Source organism: Tachypleus tridentatus, chromosome 7 (assembly GCF_004210375.1).
Source record: "Tachypleus tridentatus isolate NWPU-2018 chromosome 7, ASM421037v1, whole genome shotgun sequence".
NCBI lineage: Eukaryota > Metazoa > Arthropoda > Merostomata > Xiphosura > Limulidae > Tachypleus > Tachypleus tridentatus.
The window spans coordinates 199,784-222,056 of record NC_134831.1 but is presented as its reverse complement, the minus strand read 5'-3'; the positions used below and the strand labels follow the sequence as shown (position 1 = coordinate 222,056).

Sequence of the window (22,273 nt, the reverse complement as noted above, 5' to 3'; positions counted from 1 at the left end):
CGTTAAATTTATATAACAAATGTAGCTATCATTATTCCAAGAGGTTCCTAACAAATAGCTAGTAATGCTTCCCTCTATAAGCTCGAAATCATTGGAACATTTTCCCTTTAACAAGTCTGTAAAATAGCAACTTAAAATACAAACTAGTTACTGTAGAAAAATTATTTGAAAATTTAAAACTAAATTTGCATTATTAAAAAAATCTATAAAATACAAATAATGACAGAAAGCTGTTTCATTTATGAAATATATTTACATAAACTTCTCGTCATTTTGGAAACTATGGCAGCCCAGGGGCGTAGATCCTAGGGGGGATGGGGGTATACATCCCTCCCTTCATTTTAGGTGGGGGTTATGGTGCATACAATCATCCCTCCTACAGTTTGATCTGTTGAATTGTTTTATTGCATCACAGGCTTACAAATTGTGTGTTTGTTCTTGTGATTTTCGTATTCTTACCAATCTAATTACATAATTAGGCCTAGATGTAGGCTTTTTCAGTAGCCGAAATGTACATCTTTAATATAGGCGTGCTTTTAAGCTTTTCGATCTAAGCCAGGGGTCACCAAACTTTTTTCACAGGGGGCCAGATTACTTGGGGAATGAGAAGCGCGGGCCGCATGATCATTATGTTCAATACTCATAAGCTAGAACGAAAGCTCTCTGTAAAAGACTTAACACTAAGTTTAGTTAGCGAGATTTATGAAATTGGCGTTTGGCTTTCAAAATATCTTCAATATTCGGTTTTAAATTGCTGTATCCAATTATTAGAATTGCTTTCAAATGTTCATCAGTCAACCTTGATCGATGTACCGACTTCACATACTTCGTTTTTGAAAATGCTTGTTCACAGACATAAGTTGTTTCGAACACTGATGCCATTCCAGATGCGAACTGCTTCAGCTTTGGAAAATCATCTTCAGGTATGTAGCTGTAAAATTCAATAAGTTGCCCTTCTCTGTGTTTTGCTTTCAACAAGTCATTTCCTTCAAATCGATGACCTCCAGCTGAAGTTCCACTGGCACGTCATCAATGACACAATCAAAAGGATTCTGAAAAAGGAGAATGTCACTTTTGATTCTGTCGAGATCCGAAAATCTCTCTAAAAATGGTTATTTAAATCACCAATACTCTTTTTCTGAAACTCCAGGTTGATATCTTCTGTGATTCCAGCATGAAACACTGTAAATGAGAGAGGTTTCCTCCTTCTAAATGTGCTTCAAACAATGACAGCTTTCTCCGAAATCCTTTAATGATTTTATAGAGATCACAGACAAGGTTATTCTTCCCCTGAAGTTTTAAGTTCAATTAATTCATGTGGGATGTGATGTCAACCAAAAATGACAACTTTAACAACCAGGTTGCATCCGACAGAAATTGATCGGCTCTATTTTTCTCGATGAGAAATATATCTGTTTCTCTTCTCAGCTTATAAAAACGAGACAAGACTTTACCGCAGCTGAGCCATCTCACCGCCGTGTGATAAGGCAAGTCACAAAAATTCGAATCAATTTCTTCAAGAAACGCCTTGAACTGGCGATGATTAAGTGCATGACCCCGAATAAAGTTCACTGCAGAAATGACTGGATTCAGTACGCAAGAAATATCTAAGTCTTTTCCACAGTGTGCTTGCTGATGTATGATGCAGTGTATGAACAGAGCGCTTGGGAGTTGAAGATCTTCCAACTGTTTCCTGATCAGCCCCACCAGACCCTTCTTTACTCCAGCCATGTGTTTTCCTCCATCAACTGTTACACCTCTAAGCTGATTCCACTGAAGGTTATAGTCTTGCAAAGTTTTATGCACTTCCATGAAAATGTCTTCTCCAGTTGTTCTTCCGTGCATGCTGCAAACTGATGCCAACTCTTCCGTGATCTGAAAGTCCAAATTAACTCCACGAATGAACACGAGAAGTTGTGTCGTACTCGAGAGATCAGTAGACTCATCCAGTGCCAGAGAATACCATAGGAAGTTTCTAGCTTTTTTGGCGTATCTTTAATGCGATGTTCTCTCCAAGTTCTTCTGCTCTCCGTACAACTGAAGTTGCTGAAAGGCTGATACTTTCAAAGAAATTGTCTTTTTTCAGGACACAGCTCATTTGCTGCTTCCATCATACACTCTTTGAGTAAGTTGCCATCAGTAAAAGGTTTTCCTCGCTCTGCCATCCTATGCACTATTTTGCAACTTGTTCGAGTGACAGATTCATTTTCAGCAAACTTTCTCGTGAAGAGATTCTTTTGAGATTTGAAAACACGTTTTATGGATTCAAATTTCTCAGAACGGAATTTTCCTGAAAATTTCATATATGTTGATAGATGTTTTGTTTCATAGTGACGCCGAAGATTGTACTCTTTCAAAACAGCAACACTTTCAGTGTTACACAAGTAGCTTTCTGGTTTTTTGTTTCCACAAAGAAGTACTTTTCTCCCCATTCTTCATTGAAAGCATGACACTCAGAGTCCACTTTTCTTCTTTTAAAAGCAGCCATAACGATGTGTGAAAAAAAACGGGATCTGAAAATGAAAAACACAGAACGCTGTGAGAAAAGTATTGTACTGGTCCAAGAACGCACAAACAAAATATATTGAAACGTACGTTTGCCACGACACTTACCTAAAAACGAGTTACGAAAAGCGCATAACCCGACTACTAAGAGAAATGAGCTTGCTGAAGCGGTAACCCTTGGCCGCTGAATTTACAAGAAGAGTCGATAAAACGAGGGTCAAGTCTGTACTTGTTTTCGATATCCTAATGCTTACATAGCTACGTGCCTCAATATGAATAAACGGGCAGCAAGAACGAAAGAAGAATTTTCCTATTGGTTAAAAATGCGCGTGATAGCCTTGTTTCTTTTTATCATTACGTCTTGTGTTTGCCAGCTTAAAGCGACCATCGGTGTGAAGTCTTTTGTTATGATAGTCGGACATTTGATGAAATGTCACTTTTTATTTCCAAGCGGCTAGCTGCTGGCGGGCCGGGCAAAATGACCTCGAGGGCCGTAGTTTGGTGACCCCTAATCTAAGCGATAGTTCGTAAGTATCAGTCAGTAGGCCTAAGTATACATGCAAGTATCGTGGCAACAAGATTACTCTGAAGCTTTCAGGTTCACGTAATCAGAGATTACCAATTTGCAAATTGAACAGTCCACATAAGTGGTTGCAAAAATCATCCCCTCACCCATCGGGTGTAAAAAAGCTACGCCCCTGCAGTATGGCCTATAGAAGATATAGTCCAACGCGCAGAGCTTAAAATGTTCCCAAAGAAATAGAAAGAAATAAAGAAAATGCACTGTAATCAAAACTATCAACCTCATCAAGACATTAATATAATAGTTTTCAAACGCTGATAAGTTATCTAATTCTCCTCATGGTGCTGTTTACCGCAGCTGGTATTTTCGTGAGGAGTACAGTTTCTCTAAAATTATCTACAAACCAGCATATTTCAGAGAAGTTAAGTGGATTTGTCATCCTCTCTATTAAAATGAGGTTTTATTGGCTTAGATTTTACTAAATTAATCAAGATTTGTTTGTTTATTTTGGATAATTCACTAAATAACACTGATTGATTAACTTGTTAATTGTCTCTTATGTATTTATTTGTGGTTGAAATAACTCAGAAGAAAGCTGGTCTTGTTCAAATTAAAAGACTTCTATGTCTTTTTAGATCGCTTGAATGGATTCCTTTTCAAAACTAGTTACCCCACGACTAAACTTTCTTTTTTTTTTGACAGTTTTCAATTAACTATAACGAAAATGTTTATTAAAGAATATAAATCATATACGTTATAACTTTAACTAAAAACATGTAAAATTATAACGTGACAGTGACGAAAAAATAACGAAGATGAGCTAGTTATCTGATATACACTCACGAAGGTTGGAAGCTAACGGTCTGACTGAATTAAATCTATGTATATATATGTATAGAACGTGTCAGGAATAAATAAAATAATCATGTAGCTAAATTGAGAATGTGTTTATGAACTTCTGCAAATAGTCTCAAAGACAAAATAATATTTTACCTTTTTTTTTTTAAAAAAAAAGTTTCTTTTTCTTACTCCCATACATTTAGTGGCATGTTTTGGCCTGTGACTTTGGTTTATCGCGCTTATATATATTGTGTGTGTCTTTAAATCTATCTATATGTATGTATATATATATATATATACACACACACACACTTCTATAACAGTAATGAAAACATGTAAAAATATCCAAAATCATCATGAAAAAGGCGTAACTAAAAATAAATACGTATTAGCGTATTAAATAATACTAAATTAGCGCTGTCTGGCATTTGCTATTCTACCTTGTACATCAATCATGAGCGATACACTTCCAAGGTATTCTTTGATTGATTGTTTGGCAGAGTATTCATGATGAAACTTTGTAGAATGGACGGCAACTGGCTCTTGTGGAGACGAAAGGCGGAAGACTTTCGAAACGTTGTCCTATACACTTGTGTCTCCACAACAACAGTTGCTGTTCATTCTACAAAGTTTCATCGCTTCCAAGGCGTTTAGCGCACGCTCATAGGTTGAAATGTCTTCGCCACACTTATTACCATAGGCGACGATATAATCATTACTTGCGCATCATTGTAGTCAACGGTGGCTATATATTGTGCAAATAATGTCTTGGGTCACTGGTTTTCAAAACCGCAGTAATTACATATTTGTGCTAGCACCAGATAAGATTAAAATATTTTTATATTGCCTAAAACATTATTTTTTATTAAATTTTCTCAAGGGTGGTTTACTTCCGGTAAACGCAGTAACACCGAAAATACGCCACTTTATTTGTTAAAGTTGTCAACACTCGGTAACGATAATGACAAGTAAAATGATATGTAATTCATTGTATTAAAAACTAAATTAAATCTATCTATATGTATGTATATATATATACACACTTGTATAACAGTAATGAAAACGTAAAAATATCCAAAATCATCATGAAAAAGGCGTAACTAAAAATAAATAAGTATTAGCGTATTAAATAATACTAAATTAGCGCTGTCTGGCATTTACTACTCTACCTTGTACATCAATCATGAGCGATACACTTCCAAGGTATTCTTTGATTGATTGTTTGGCAGAGTATTCATGATGAAACTTTGTAGAATGGACGGCAACTGGCTCTTGTGGAGACGAAAGGCGGAAGACTTTCGAAACGTTGTCCTATACACTTGTGTCTCCACAACAACAGTTGCTGTTCATTCTACAAAGTTTCATCGCTTCCAAGGCGTTTAGCGCACGCTCATAGGTTGAACTGTCTTCGCCACACTTATTACCATAGGCGATGATATAATCAGTACTTGCGCATCATTGTAGTCAACGGTGGCTATATATTGTGCAAATAATGTCTTGGGTCACTGGTTTTCAAAACCGCAGTAATTACATATTTGTGCTAGCACCAGATAAGATTAAAATATTTTTATATTGCCTAAAACATTATTTTTTATTAAATTTTCTCAAGGGTGGTTTACTTTCGGTAAACGCAGTAACACCGAAAATACGCCACTTTATTTGTTAAAGTTGTCAACACTCGGGAACGATAATGACAAGTAAAATGATATGTAATTCATTGTATTAAAAACTAAAATTCAACTAATAATTATAAAGATAACTATATCTGAAGGAAAAAAAACACAGCTAAAAACGTTGACAAAATGTCAATGTTTTATTTCAACTTCTTGTTGTTCGCTCTTCTATGTAAAATATTTTCTCAACCCAAACGAGCCGTTTTTGCATATATATGAGGTGCAGAAAAATCGACAAAATATGTTTAAATTATCATACTGATGACCTCATCAAGGTTTGGTACTTACTAATTGACCAAAATCAAATTTTTACAATAGAATTGCGATAGTATACAAGTATAATAAGCAGGCATACCACATGCTTTTTATCTACTTTATATGGAGATTTAAAAAAAAATTTCAGCTACTTAATTCTGAGCTGTAATGGTTGCAACAGCTGGCCCAGAAAGTCGTTGAGATTGTTTTGTTTCTTTGCTTTCTATAGTGTATAATTCCTATTCTGTCTGCGAAGATATTACAGTCAAACGTAAATTCCAAGTTTAAAGGTTTAACATTGTAATGTTTCTTCTAGTCGAGTTGAATTTTTTTCAGTACAGCCGATCAACACTGAGGGAGGACAAAAGTCACAATGTGATACTGTCAATTGGTTAAAGAAAGCGGGTTTACCCACTGAATTCAGCTGCACATTCTTAGCCAGTTTCGTATTCGAGACTGTTACGTGAAATATTATTTTAAGAACTTTTTGTTTTAACTTAACATTACACGGCAGAGGATAACCCTGAAAGAGAGAGAGAAAAAAAATGCTGTGGAGTTAAATACAGTCATCTACGTAAGTAACTATAAAGATATTACTCATCTACTTGCATTTGTCCAGACACGATTTTTATTCTTAACGCAACTCTATGGAGTTATGTTGTGCAGAAACACTTACAAATAAAGTAGAAAGTAAAATTGTTTTCTGTGTCCAACTTTTCAATTACCATACTATATCCCTTCTTCCATCTGTATTACCGTGTATAATTTAGTAGTATCATAATATTCTAAACATTTGTTATTAAAATAACTTCTACCAGAAAACAAAAATCTACTATGTCATTACTTTCATGCCCACCATACTCTCGTTTGATGTCGCTGTCATAAAAGATGAAGTCTCGACGAAGAGAGTCTGATTTTCATTACTTCGCTTACTATCGTCAGGAACCTTCGCTAGTACAGCGGTATGTCTACGGTTTTACAACGCTAAAATCAGCGGGTCGATTACCCTCGGTGGACTCAGCAAATAGATATAAGAAAACACAAACACACTATCGTAAGAAGGGAGAATATTTGATATCATAATTTTCTTATGATTTTGAGAATTATTACTTTAAAACTGATCATTTACACCATCCTCTCTTCAACTGTTGTGTTTGTAATTAATCACAAAGCTAAATGATAAACTATTTGTACTTTATCTACGATGAGTATCGAAACCGGTGTTTTAGTAGGGCGACATTCCGCTGTGCAAGTGGGGACGAAAAGTTATGTTTAGTGTAAATTTGAATAAGACAAAGAAGCGGCTCCCATTTACCGACTTTTAAACAGCTCCTTTTTACGAAAAATGAAAAATATAATATTACCAATAATTAAGATATCACTTAAAAATAAATATAATTTAACCCGAAATTTGACTTCCACAAATAAAGAAACCGAGTTTTTATTTTTTGCTACAGAAGTTTATCAGTAAAAGTTTTAAAAATTGAAAATTTTGAATATAAAATAACGATGAAGCTTTGTCAATATAAGTTCAACTACATTTTTTAACCTTTAAAATATTATATATCATGGGAGGATTATATGTCTTTATAGTGTTTATCTATCATTACGTCAATGAATCGGCAGTATATAAAGAAAAATTTCCAAATTACTAATCAATATTATCACATATAAGAACACTTCATGAAGTTGAAATTAGTATCTGATATACTGTATTGCTTTTTTTAAATATGATTTTCTTCTATTATTTCCGTTATATAGTTTCGTTTTATTTAATTAGCATGAAAGTGTTTTTTAGTTTTACGTAATAGTTTTTTTGTTTATCTCAGTCCCATAATCCATTGCAAATTTCTTCACGGGTTGAGTGTATCGCAAAATTGGAAATTAGGTTGCGTGAGGTTCGATTAGTGTGTGGTGGAATAGTATGTTAGTAGTGGTCAGACCTAAAATAGTGAAGTATATGATGGGTAGGACATGTGCCAGATAATTAAATATTTTCGCATTATAAATTGTATTATGACGCATGGTAATTAAAAATTTAAAGACTTGATAAATCTTTAAATGTGATTGAACGGACCATCAGTATCATTATCACCAGTTATAATAGATTAATATTTACTTATTTAGATATGTCTCAAATATCAACGCTGTCTTACAGTAGCGATATCATAGTTACATGACGGAGAGTGGACATTAATTTGTGTTATTGTTACAGAAAATTATTTTGAACATTCAATATCAAGCGATGTATGAAAATGAAGAAGCAGTTTTTCAGAGTTAAACAAATAGCAGATCAAACCTTCCTTGGGTAAGTTCCGTTTTGTGATTAAAATATGTATTAGTGCTCGTTAATTATAATTTTGGCATAATATATTTGAAAAGGGTAGCATTTTACATGATTTAGGGGAGTCTGGTACTAGGAATGGTATGGTAGTACTACTAGTTAATATCACAAAATTAATAACATGTAGCAAGAGATTATTTAGACATTTAATGGTTTTCCTTGTAGTTGTGCATGCACCCTAAAAAATAAAAAAAATCCATGGCTTATTTTTCTAGAAAATCGAGATATCGCCCCCAAAATTACCCTAACATGCTGCATTTATTTTCAATAGTAACTTATTCCATAAGCTAAGCACCCCATTAGAAAAATAAAATAGTCTTAACTGGAAGCAAGTTTTTTTCTTTTTGTGTATATTATACACGTGTTCATTCATCCTCTTATTTTTAGAACAGAGCACACAGAAATTGAACACCTTTTTTATATTGATTCCTTACATATTTTTTTCTAACTTTCAGTGTCATCAAAACCTTTTCTCAAGAAGAAATTAGTACAAGTTAAATGATCTTAATATATCTCAAAAAGTAAGAAGAGTTTCAGGGATTTGATGGTTCATGAATTTCAATCCCTATTCTTCTACTGGATTACCAAATGTACTCTTAAACAGGGTAGATTAAGGCAGAGGGTGTTGAGGGTGATATCCTGAGGTCCAGGTCAGGAATAAGATAAATGAGATTTAGTTTATTTTACCTTAGTTTTTAGTCTCAACCAAACATCTTAACCATCTAACTGTTAATCTTTTTCTACCCTTAAATCTGTTAAAACAAGTTTTTTTGTTTTTTGTAAGTTTTTGACCTGGTGGAAGAATCCCCCCTCTTTTTCTAAAACGAAAACCAGAATCTATCTCTGATATTACAACCCTTCCATGTTTTCAAAAAAATCTGAGGTAGGGGGACTGTCTTTGAGGAATATCAAAGATTCATGGTGCATAGATAGGAGAAATGCTACTCTAGTGAATATTGAAATGACAAGCACTTACGAAGGTTATATATGTATGTGTACACATAATGTATGTTTGTGGACACAAATAAACACACAACTTTTGTAATAACAAGAATAGAACCAGGAAATTAGCAAAATGAGTTAATTGATTAATGTGCAAGTTTTGGACCTTATCTTTAAAGTCATAATTTTTTATATTCATGGTCAAAAGTTTTCATTAAATAAAAGTCTGTAAACTTAGTAAATTATAGGAGTGAGATAGTGGTCATACTTAACAACAGAACTTAAACTAATTGACCAATGAATTCCAAAATCTTCATTTTTTGTATTATTACATATGATGTTGTGAATTAATATTGTTTGTTTTGTGTGTTTAACATTAATTCTGTTACTGATATTACGACACCCAATTAATTATAGCTATTACATTGTGAATATTAGCTTTGATTTTTTTTTTTTAATTGATGTAAAGGAAAGTGTGCACTATAGTCTAATGTTAGAGATTGGAAGGCAAAATTAGATATGCATAATGTGTGTGTAATGTTGATGTTCTATGACATTCGTCACTAGTTTCTTTCCAGATGCATTATTTATCAGGTTTAAATGATGTTTTCATAATGAATGATGTGATAAAGTACTAGCAGAAAGTGTACAACATAAGAAAGAGGAAATAGTCTGTTTTTACAACAGGTCAAAGTGATTTGGGGATTTGTCAGGCAAAGTGAAAAATCTGAAAGAATGAATTATAGATTGAATATTTAGTTCTAAGTAAAATGAAAGATATGTGTAGGTTGACAAATATTTTACACTTTTTCATGAATTATATATATTGCCCAGTTTTGTAATTATCTGTACAGGTGATCTTTTTATGTGAATTAGAAATAACCATTATATTCTAAAATGCAGTAAATTTTACTCACCCTTTGTTTCAGTTTTAAAAACAGAGCAGTTTAAGAGAAAATAAAAAAATTGTTTTTCTGTTATTGTCTTTTGAATCAGACATAAAGGAAATTTTTCTTTAATAAAAAGTATGTGTTATATACAAGTATTTGACTTTTAAAGGATCTAATATTGTAGTTTAGACTTATAAATTGAAAGGCTGGCTTTCCAAGAAAGTTGCTCATAAAGTAGTTTAACATGAAATTTTAATTTTTTAAATTATAGATGGTGAATTTAATGAGAATAAAATATGTACATGCTATGTGTAGTGTTATGTAAAAGTATATATTTTGCCTTATATACATTAATATACAAGTAAATGTGAACCAATTTAATTTTGTTTAATGTGTATGTTACAGTACTACATTTCTTCAAGGATGACAGTTTTGCAAGCCTGATTCAAGTGTGTGTATTTTACAAAGGACAATTTATTTATTCCCAACTTTGTAACCCTGCATGTGTGTGTTACAAAGGACAATTTACTTATTCCCAACTTTGTAACCCTGCATGTGTGTGTTACAAAGGACAATTTACATATTCCCAACTTTGTAATCCTGCATGTGTGTGTGTTACAAAGGAGAGTTTATTTATTCTCATGTTTTTGTAATATTTCGTGTGTGTGTTACAAAGGACAGTTTATTTATTCCTAACTTTGTAATCTTGCATGCATGTGTGTGTGTTACAGAGGACAGTTTATTTATTTCCACCTTTGTAAACCCTGCAAGTGTGTGTGTTACAAAGGAGAGTTTATTTATTCTCATGTTTTGTAATCCTGTATGTGTGTGTGTTACAAAGGAGAGTTTATTTATTCTCATGTTTTTGTAATATTTCATGTGTGTGTTACAAAGGACAGTTTATTTATTCTCATGTTTTTGTAATATTTCGTGTGTGTGTTACAAAGGACAGTTTATTTATTCCCACCTTTGTAAACCCTGCATGTGTGTGTGTTACAGAGGACAGTTTATTTATTCCTAACTTTGTAACCCTGCATGTGTGTGTATGTTACAAAGGAGAGTTTATTTATTTCTAACTTTGTAACCCTGCATGTGTGTGTGCTACAAAGGACAGTTTATTATTCCCAACTTTGTAACCCTGCATCTGTGTGTGTGTGCTACAAAGGACAGTTTATTTATTCCCAACTTTCTAATCCTGCATGTGTGTGTGCTACAAAGGACAGTTTATTTATTCCCAACTTTGTAAACCCTGCATGTGTGTGTGTGTTACAAAGGACAATTTATTCATTCCCACCTTTGTAACTCTGCATGTGTGTGTTTGTTACAAAGGACAATTTATTCATTCCCACCTTTGTAACTCTGCATGTGTGTGTTTGTTACAAAGGACAATTTATTCATTCCCACCTTTGTAACTCTGCATGTGTGTGTTTGTTACAAAGGACAGTTTATTCATTCCCACCTTTGTAACTCTGCATGTGTGTGTTTGTTACAAAGGACAGTTTATTCATTCCCACCTTTGTAACTCTGCATGTGTGTGTTTGTTACAAAGGACAGTTTATTCATTCCCACCTTTGTAACTCTGCATGTGTGTGTTTGTTACAAAGGACAGTTTATTCATTCCCACCTTTGTAACTCTGCATGTGTGTGTTTGTTACAAAGGACAGTTTATTCTTTCCCACCTTTGTAATCCTGCATGCATGCATGTTACAAAGGACAGTTTATTCTTTCCCACCTTTGTAATCCTGCATGCATGCATGTTACAAAGGACAGTTTATTCTTTCCCACCTTTGTAATCCTGCATGCATGCATGTTACAAAGGACAGTTTATTCTTTCCCACCTTTGTAATCCTGCATGCATGCATGTTACAAAGGACAGTTTATTCTTTCCCACCTTTGTAATCCTGCATGCATGCATGTTACAAAGGACAGTTTATTTTTCCCACCTTTGTAATCCTGCATGCATGCATGTTACAAAGGACAGTTTATTCTTCCCACCTTTGTAATCCTGCATGCATGCATGTTACAAAGGACAGTTTATTTTTCCCACCTTTGTAATCCTGCATGCATGCATGTTACAAAGGTTTCGTTCCCACCTTTGTAATCCTGCATGCATGCATGTTACAAAGGACAGTTTCATTCCCACCTTTGTAATCCTGCATGCATGCATGTTACAAAGGACAGTTTATTCGTTCCCAACTTTTTATCCCTGCATGCATGCATGTTACAAAGAAGAGTTTATTTATTCTCATGTATTTGTAATATTTCGTGTGTGTGTTACAAAGGACAGTTTATTTATTCCCACCTTTGTAAACCCTGCATGTGTGTGTGTGTTACAAAGGACAGTTTATTTATTCCCACCTTTGTAATTCTGCATGTGTGTGTGTTACAAAGGACAGTTTATTTATTCCCAACTTTTTATCCCTGCATGCATGCATGTTACAAAGGACAGTTTATTTATTCCCAACTTTTTATCCCTGCATGCATGCATGTTACAAAGGACAGTTTATTTATTCCCACCTTTGTAATCCTGCATGTGTGTGTGTTACAAAGGAGAGTTTATTTATTCTAATGTTTTTGTAATCTTTCGTGTGTGTGTTACAAAGGACAGTTTATTTATTCCCAACTTTGTAAACCCTGCATGTGTGTGTGTGTGTGTTACAAAGGACAGTTTATTCATTCCCACCTTTGTAATTCTGCATGTGTGTGTTTGTTACAAAGGACAGTTTATTCATTCCCACCTTTGTAATTCTGCATGTGTGTGTTTGTTACAAAGGACAGTTTATTCATTCCCACCTTTGTAATTCTGCATGTGTGTGTTTGTTACAAAGGACAGTTTATTCATTCCCACCTTTGTAATCCTGCATGCATGCATGTTACAAAGGACAGTTTATTCGTTCCCAACTTTTTATCCCTGCATGCATGCATGTTACAAAGAAGAGTTTATTTATTCTCATGTATTTGTAATATTTCGTGTGTGTGTTACAAAGGACAGTTTATTTATTCCCACCTTTGTAAACCCTGCATGTGTGTGTTTGTTACAAAGGACAGTTTATTCTTTCCCACCTTTGTAATCCTGCATGCATGCATGTTACAAAGGACAGTTTATTCTTTCCCACCTTTGTAATCCTGCATGCATGCATGTTACAAAGGACAGTTTATTCGTTCCCACCTTTGTAATCCTGCATGCATGCATGTTACAAAGGACAGTTTATTCGTTCCCAACTTTTTATCCCTGCATGCATGCATGTTACAAAGAAGAGTTTATTTATTCTCATGTATTTGTAATATTTCGTGTGTGTGTTACAAAGGACAGTTTATTTATTCCCACCTTTGTAAACCCTGCATGTGTGTGTGTGTGTGTGTGTTACAAAGGACAGTTTATTTATTCCCACCTTTGTAATTCTGCATGTGTGTGTGTTACAAAGGACAGTTTATTTATTCCCAACTTTTTATCCCTGCATGCATGCATGTTACAAAGGACAATTTACTTATTCCCAACTTTGTAATCCTGCATGTGTGTGTGTTACAAAGGAGAGTTTATTTATTCTAATGTTTTTGTAATCTTTCGTGTGTGTGTGTTACAAAGGAGAGTTTATTTATTCTAATGTTTTTGTAATCTTTCGTGTGTGTGTTACAAAGGACAGTTTATTTATTCCCAACTTTGTAAACCCTGCATGTGTGTGTGTGTGTGTGTGTGTGTTACAAAGGACAGTTTATTCATTCCCACCTTTGTAATTCTGCATGTGTGTGTGTGTGTGTTACAAAGGACAGTTTATTCATTCCCACCTTTGTAATTCTGCATGTGTGTGTTTGTTACAAAGGACAGTTTATTCATTCCCACCTTTGTAATCCTGGATGCATGCATGTTACAAAGGACAGTTATTCGTTCCCAACTTTTTATCCCTGCATGCATGCATGTTACAAAGGAGGGTATTTATTCTCATGTTTTTGTAATATTTTGTGTGTGTGTTACAAAGGACAGTTTATTCATTCCTAACTTTGTAACCCTGCATGTGTGTGTGTTACAAAGGACAGTTTATTCGTTCCCAACTTTTTATCCCTGCATGCATGCATGTTGCAAAGGACAGTTTATTTGTTCCTAACTTTGTAACCATGCATGTGTGTGCATGTTGCAAAGGACAGTTTATTTGTTCCTAACTTTGTAACCCTGCATGTGTGTGCGTGCTACAAAGGACAGTTTATTATTCTCAACTTTGTAATTCTGCATGTGTGTGTGTTACAAAGGACAGTTTATTCATTCCCACCTTTGTAATCCTGCATGTGTGTGTTTGTTACAAAGGACAGTTTATTCTTTCCCACCTTTGTAATCCTGCATGCATGCATGTTACAAAGGACAGTTTATTCGTTCCCACCTTTGTAATCCTGCATGCATGCATGTTACAAAGGACAGTTTATTCGTTCCCAACTTTTTATCCCTGCATGCATGCATGTTACAAAGGACAGTTTATTCGTTCCCAACTTTTTATCCCTGCATGCATGCATGTTACAAAGGACAATTTATTTGTTCCCAACTTTGTAACCCTCCATGTGAATGAATAGTTTATTCGAATAGAAGACTTGTGCTTCTGCCTACGTGGATAACTTGTGGTAGTTTTTCTTCTACGCTGCGAAGTTTGTCAATCATACAAGTTTTGTGAACCTTTTATGGGAGTTTGAGCAACGTGGTAGTAGTGCAATCAAGGTGACTGTTTTATTTACTTAAGCTTCTGTTAATTCTAGCCGCTTTTACAAGTAGGTTTTGCCATCTTGTCTAAACAGGTTCCAATTCATGTGTCAAAATGGTTTTGATAAATATTGTGTCTGTCTCTTACTTGGTTCTTAAACAAGACTGTTGTAGGTAGTTTAGTTATCATTGAAGATCATATCTTGATATCCAGTCTCAAAATTTATCTCGCTAAGCACGTGTTTCTAGGAAATTTGTAACCGTGTTACTTTGGACCAGGTCCAACGTTTCCTACTCTTTTCTTCCTCGTGACAGGTGCAGCTGACCAGCGTGTCCCAACTGACGCTACCAACTGGAAGTTCCTTCTTCGAATAACACACTCCATTAGCTTGACTTAACAATTTTTTAATATACATAGTTTATAACGCGCGGTGTGCGATCCTTACGATAAATATGGTTTGGGTGGAATTGGTGGACTAAAATTTAACTTTCTTAACATCTACCTACGTTATAGGCTTGGAACAAACTCCCAATAGACATGGCCTGGTTTTCGAGGTTGTTGCCAGGTGAAAGATGTTCATATAACCGGTTATTACAGTTTTAAGAGAGCGTACGTTAAATAGAAAAGCACACGATTTTTAGTGACGTTATATATTATACAAAAGATAAAAATAAACAAAACCCCTATTATTCATTAAGCAAGTTTCTTGAAATAAAGAGTTGCTTCTAAAAAAACATGTTTACGGCAACCTTATGAAATAGTGCATTTTAATCTTTGTTAAGAAATAACGTACAAAACGTACAATTAATTAACCATATTATTGCCAGATTGTTTTTAGTTTCGTTCGAATAGCTTACTTTGATGTGAAGTCAGATAAAAACGACGTGATTCTTGTAAAGTGTCAGATACATCACTTCATTGTACGTAGTTTATGTAACGTTAAGGCGTACGCTTCGTAATCCGAGGGTCGCGGGTTCGCGCCCGAGTCGCGCCAAACATGCTCACCCTCCCAGCCGTGGGGGCGTTATAATGTTACGGTCAATCCCACTATTCGTTGGTAAAAGAGTAGCCCAAGAGTTGGCGGTGGGTGGTGATGACTAGCTGCCTTCCCTCTAGTCTTACACTGCTAAATTAGGGACGGCTAGCACAGATAGCCCTCGAGTAGCTTTGTGCGAAATTCCAAAAACCAAACCAAACCATGTAACGTTTAATTAACAGCTTATTTATATTGGCTAAACTTGTCATACGCAATTCTTGTAATGTTGAAACATCGAGTAATAATATAATGACTACTTCGCTATAGAATGGTAATAGTAATGTTGTATTTTTCAGTTGTCCGTACGAAATATAATACCTCTATTTAGTTAATGTGGGTGTTAAGTGAGTTTTTTATTTTTGTATTTACTGGCCCAAATACTAATGTAAAGCTGTAATTTCTGCACGTCGTGTTGCGTACACACGTACACGCAATACTTGGGCTAATAAGTTTTCTTCTGTGGATTTTGTAAACATGCAAATAACACTCTAGCCTGACGGGTGAATATTGAGGGTATTTTGAATAGTTTTATAATTCAAATAAAGTTTGGAATCGGCTGGAATGGATAACGAAATAAACTTTTTACTATTTTCAATACAGAATTTTCTTGAAATAGATGGTTGAAACATGGGCAGTCCTGTATAACTAGTTGTTGCCAACGTACTTTTGACCAAGACCGAAACACAGTCCATACTTTATCCTACCCTATACTGATACAGATGTATTACGATGCTGTTACTGGTTTCTCTTTTATTGAACAGAAGAGTTGGCGGTGGGTGGTGATGACTAGCTGTTTCCCTCTTGTTTTTTACTGCTAAATTAGGGACAGCTTGCGTATATAGCCCTCGTTTAGTTATGCGCGAAATTCAGACCAAACCAAATACATGTGTACCAAACATATACACACTTTCTTTAAATACGTAAACTCCATTCACCCTGATATTCAATTTACCCTATGGCCAAGTGATAAGGGCGCTTGACTCGTAATATGAGGGTCGCGGGTTAGAATCTTCGTTCCCCTAAATATGCTCACCTTTTAGCCGGAGGGTTCGTTATAACGTGACGGTCAACTCCATTATTCGTTGGTCAAAAAAGAGGACGAAAAATCGGCAGTTGATAGTGTTGAGTAGCTGTCTAGTCTTGCACTGTTAAGTTAGGAACGGCTAGCGCAGATAGCCCTCGTCTAGCTTTACGTTAATAATTTACTTTATAAAATTTTATTTCCTGTAGCTGTAGCTCAACGATCGTCTAAACAGGTATTTCCTGAAGTTCCTGTTTCCTTCCGCAGAACTCTTAAATTATATCCATGTTCACACAAAAGGAATTATATTCCACCAAAAAAAAAATGGTTGTCTTCCATGTAATAAAGCCCGTTGTCAATCCCATAAGCTTGTAAAACCCACTGACTCGTTTTCGGACAAGCACAATTTAAAAAAAAATAATTAAAATATCCAAATAAATCAGTCGTGAAACAACAACAAAAAAACCATCTACTTTACACAGTTAAAAAATGCAATCATACATAAACAACTCCAAGAGAACGTTTCAACAACCATGAATTTTCTGTTAACACCGAAAAAGATCTCCCTGTCGCTCAACACTTCAATCAACATGTAACTACATTATCGATGTTACTCTCACTGGCGTTGAAACAGGATTCAAAACTCAAGCAGATAGAGAAATAAAATAAGCTTATTAGATTGTTAATCTAAACAGTGTTCAACCTTTCGTAATTAATATAGATCCAGGAATCAGTGATATCTGGTTATTGGTTTCATATCTGTCAGAAAAATAAAAATAACTATTCTTCGCTTATTTTTGCATGGGATATGAAAGCTGGATTTTTTAAAAACTACTATAAAGATAATTTTTCATACCTATTTATATAAACTGTTTAGTGTAGCACATCTTTTTCAATCAGTCTCCAGGTGGCACCTTTATTTTACTTAAACACCTAAGTATAGTTTTAAACATGCATATATTTAGCCATTTCTAAAGTAAAATACCCCAAACAACTTTTCACCTAACTCCTTGCCTTCGGCTACATTGTACCGGAAATGATACGTTTATTAACAGTACACAGAGAAATAGACATTTCCTAGAAAACTGGATGACCTTTATGATGTCTTTAAACTCGCTTTATATATGTTACTGATTCTATTATGCCACATTTCCCAGTTTGCTCCTCAAGAAGAAAAGTCCACCTTTCGAAAATGCTCGGCTATAGGAGTTACATTCATTTCTATCTTTTTATAAAGATGTGCTTTTTTTTCTATCGAACACGTACTCGCTTTCTTTAAACATAAAACTCCATTCGCCCTAACGTTAAATGCACTTTATGGTTAGTACGCTCGACTCGCGATATGAAGGTCGCGGGTTCGAATCGTCATCACACCAAACATGCTCGCCATTTCAACCGCGGAGACGTTATAAAGTACGTTTAATCCCACTATTCGGTGGTAAAAGACTATCTCAAAAGTTCGCGGTTGCTGATGATGACTAGCTGCCTTCTCTTTAGTATCACTGCTAAATTATGGACGGCTAGCGCAGATAGCCCTTGTGTAACTTCCATACAAACAAATTCACTTTCTAAGACGAAAATAACAAGTGGTTATATTTTGTTACTCTTGGCAACATCAGATCCAACACCCAGTTCACAGCCAAATTCCACGAAAAAAAAACACACGAGAAACATTTAGACAGTTTTCTACATTCTCCCCCAGAAAATTTAGCCAATTAATCCAAACAAATATCAATACATTGTGAAAACTTTATTGACACGTCTTCAAGGTTTTATTCAATTGATTACTAGATGAAAAAAAAATCAACAAGCCTTATAAAGCATTTTCTCATTCACACCAACACACTTGTCAAAAAATTTCCTTAGATCCTCCAGAATACAAAGTTCGATTCTCAAACAAAATTGACAATTATGAACCAAAGAACAACACAACATAACACTGCAGTTTACCATTTATCCCTGAAATTATTTTAATAAAATAATTGACATTCGGAATGTACGAAGAAGTATTTTTTCCTTTAAAATAAATAAACTCCATAGCTTCACTGCTTCCTAAATATAGATCAGTCACTAGGGGTACTGATGGGATTTACCCACTTTCCTTTTTAATTATATGGAATGTACAAACAATCTGTGTACTTTTAATTAATTATCACTGGCAATTTAGGACAAAAACACGAACATTGTTTGTATTCATTACTCGTGAAACATTAATTCTACAATTGCATTTCGTTTTCAAAACACATCAGTCATTTGAAGGACCCCTCGGTGTGGATTTCTGTACGTGGTGAGCGGACCTCCCAGCGAAGGTTCTGGTCTTTCAGTTTACCTTCTCTTGGATCTAAACATCTACCCACGGGTTTCCCGTGCGTGGTGACCATTGAAGGGAAGGAGATGATCTTTGTGGTTGAGGGGTCCAACCCTAACACACCACTTTTGCCTTGAATTATTGCAGACGGGCGGCCTTGGGGTGGCCCACCTTGGGTTAATTGACTGGTTCACTTGGGCTAGGGTTAACCAAGTACTAGTGTTGGAAGTTCTCAACAGGTGTTGTGGACGTTGTATCTGATGCTTGTGTTTGAATATAGTGCTAATGAAACCCTGGCGTTGCAGCAGTGTCATTGTTTGACATTGTAATGCGTCCCATCGTAGGGCTCCATGGTGGATGGGGTCAGTGGGCACCAAAATTTCCCTTTTTTATTATGGATCCTCCAAATAAAAACTTAAATAAAATAGTGAAAAACAGTCCATAGGTAAACCGCCACGTCTTGAATATTCTGAGTAACAATCTTTAACATCTGTACCATCTGTTGTAACTCATCCTACATTCTCTTTCAGACAAACCTTTAGGGCAAATGTCTCCCTTTTTTATTCAGAAGGGACTGGAGGGATTGCTAGCTTTCCAGAGTCAGTAAAGAAGCTTCGATCTGGTGACATGTTGGTGGAAACATCCACCTCTCAACACACTGAATTCCTCTTGCATTCAAATGTGATTGAGGATATACCTGTTGAGGTTACACCTCATGCTACTTTGAATTCACCAGGAGGAGTTATTGTTGAGAGGGATTTAAAGAACATCCCAGAGTCGGAGATTCTCCCTGAAACTCCTTGAGTGGAGAAACCTGCAGTGAGGCGTATCTCCACTTGCAAAGATGGAATTATGATGCTGACCAGTGTCCTCATTCTCACATTTACATCACTGCATCCACCTGCCACCATCAAGGCAGGTTATCTTAATTGCGGGGTACGGCCATACATTCCAAACCCTCTCTGATGTTTTCAGTGTCTGCAGCTCGGTCAGTCAAAGACATCACATTATGGTTTTTTTATGTGCTCGTTGCAGTGGCAAGGACCATGATGCCTATGAGTGTGAAATGGACCCTCATTGCATCGGTACAAACAGATCTTTCTGTGCCTCCAAAAGAATAGTTCTAAAAAAAAAAAAAAAAAGTCTTTTGACTTCCATGGTTAAAAAGGTTGGTGAATCAACTTCAACACCCATCTCTGTCCCGTACTTATATTCCAACAAACCCAAGATTCACTTCTTTTGGTTCCAGGTACAGGCATTTCCTTGGATACATCTTCTCCCACCCCAAGATGCAAAACAATCATTCGTTCACGTCCTCAGTCACTTGAATCCCCTTCCAACACCAAAGATCTGCCCAACCCTACCAGAGCAGGATCCGTGGAGGTCGATAGAGGAAAGTAAGGAAAAAAGACGTGGTCGTAAACAGAAGGGTTTTCCATCCAGTTTGTCTACACATAAATAAAAATGGCCACCTTGATACAATGGAAACTGTCAAGGTTTACGTTCTAATTTGGATGGCATCAAAACACTGATTGCTTCCTACCATCTGTATGTTTTTCCTTACAGGAAACATTTCTGAAACCTGCTGATACAGTCACCTTTTGCCCCACTGGAAGAAGTATCAGGGAAACTGGCGCTCTTTCACTGCTCTTGCAGATCTTGATCCTGCCATCAATAGACGACTGTGTGGTAGCAGTAACTGACTGTATTATACAAGTAGCTGCTCCATGTACGAGGTTTGTTCAAAAAATACGCGGACTGACGTCATAAAACAAAATGTACTTTATTTAGAAGTTACTGGTCTGGGACCCCTTCAACGTACTCTCCTCCCCAACGCACACACTTATCCCAACGGTGTTTCTACTTGTTGAAACAGTCCTGGTACGCTTCTTTTGTAATGTCCTCCAGTTCCTTCGTCGCATTTGCCTTAATCTCGGGAATCGTCTCAAATCTTCTTCCTTTCAAGGGTCTTTTGAGTTTGGGGAACAAGAAAAAATCGCAAGGAGCAAGGTCAGGTGAGTAGGGGGGGTGGGGAAGAACAGTGATCGAGTGTTTGGCCAAAAACTCACGTGTTCTGAGGGCTGAATTTCGCAGCAACGCGGTGCATCTTCAATTTTTCGGTCAAAATCTCGTAACAAGATCAAACTGATATCCCACACTCTTTAGCAAGCTCCCTGACAGTCAAACGTCGATTTGCCCGCACCAGGGTGTTGATTTTGTCGACGTGTGGGTCGTCAGTTGACGTGGAAGGACGTCCAGGACGCTCATCATCTTCAATGGATTGTCGACCATCCTTAAAACGTTCATGCCACTTGAAACATGCCGTACGATTCATAGCAACATCACCGTAAGCCGTGTTAAGCATAGCAAAAGTTTCAGTTGCAGATTTTCCAAGTTTAACACAAAATTTCACAGCAAGTCGTTGCTCCTTCAGGTCATTTATTCTGAAATCCGCCAAACGAAAAAATCGCACTTCACTTAAAACCGCGTAGCTAATACACAAAGGAAGATATCTGCAATCGAGAAATGGCGTCGTAATCAGCTGATCTGTGCGAACCTAGCGACACCAAGCGGATTCCCCTGGAACCAACTGGAGCCGCGCAATTCAAACAGTCCGCGTGTTTTTTGAACAGTCCTCGTATTCCTTAAACCTCGACATGTTTTCCACTATATCCTCGTCCGTGGTGGAAACCTGCCTGCCACTTGGCATGGAAGATTCAAAAACGGGCCTGAGATACTTTCTGTAGATATCCCACACTCTCGAACCACATTGCTTTCTAGCAGCTCTGTGCACATGCTCGGTTGGTAAGACATCAAAGCCAGAAGGAATCTTGGAGTAAGTTCACAACTGGCATATCTTCTACCACCAGTTCCAAAGTCATGGGACAAGATTCGAAAGATCTTGCTCTCTGATGGCCAGGAAATAGCCGATACCTGGAGCATCGCCAATACTCTAGGTGAAAGATTTTGCCGGGTACGGGTATCTAGCACTTCTGCTTCTTCCTCCGCCTTCTTAGCCACCGAGACTTGGTCAGATTGCTCACCTCTTTCCTTTTGAGTTGATTGTCTCTATGACTATAATCGTCCCTTTACACTGGTGGAACTCAAACTGGCCATTCATTGGTCTGGCAGTACATCTGTTGGACCAGATGATGTGCACTATGACATGCTGCACCATCTACCTCCTGCTTCTCTTGTCATTCTTCTGATTGTTTTTAACTGGATCTGGCAGGAGAATGTTTTTCCTGATG

The 22,273-nt window shown here is 36.2% G+C and overlaps 1 protein-coding gene across 4 annotated transcripts in view; it reads left to right on the top strand.

The window, feature by feature from the left end:
* The first annotated feature begins 7,633 nt into the window (after window positions 1-7,633).
* LOC143254943 (rho GTPase-activating protein 44-like) overlaps window positions 7,634-22,273 on the top strand; it is a 72,418-nt gene continuing 57,778 nt past the window's right edge. For 2 of the 4 annotated variants that reach the window (XR_013030379.1, XM_076509854.1), the window contains exon 1: window positions 7,634-8,104. Coding sequence is in view for 2 of the 4 variants with exons in the window: in XM_076509854.1 (XP_076365969.1) it covers window positions 8,046-8,104 (59 nt within the window). In the remaining 2 variants the exon portion in view is untranslated. Of the gene's footprint in view, window positions 8,105-14,449; window positions 14,675-22,273 lie in introns of those variants that run through there. The other 2 variants (XM_076509852.1, XM_076509853.1) reach the window with 2 other exon arrangements.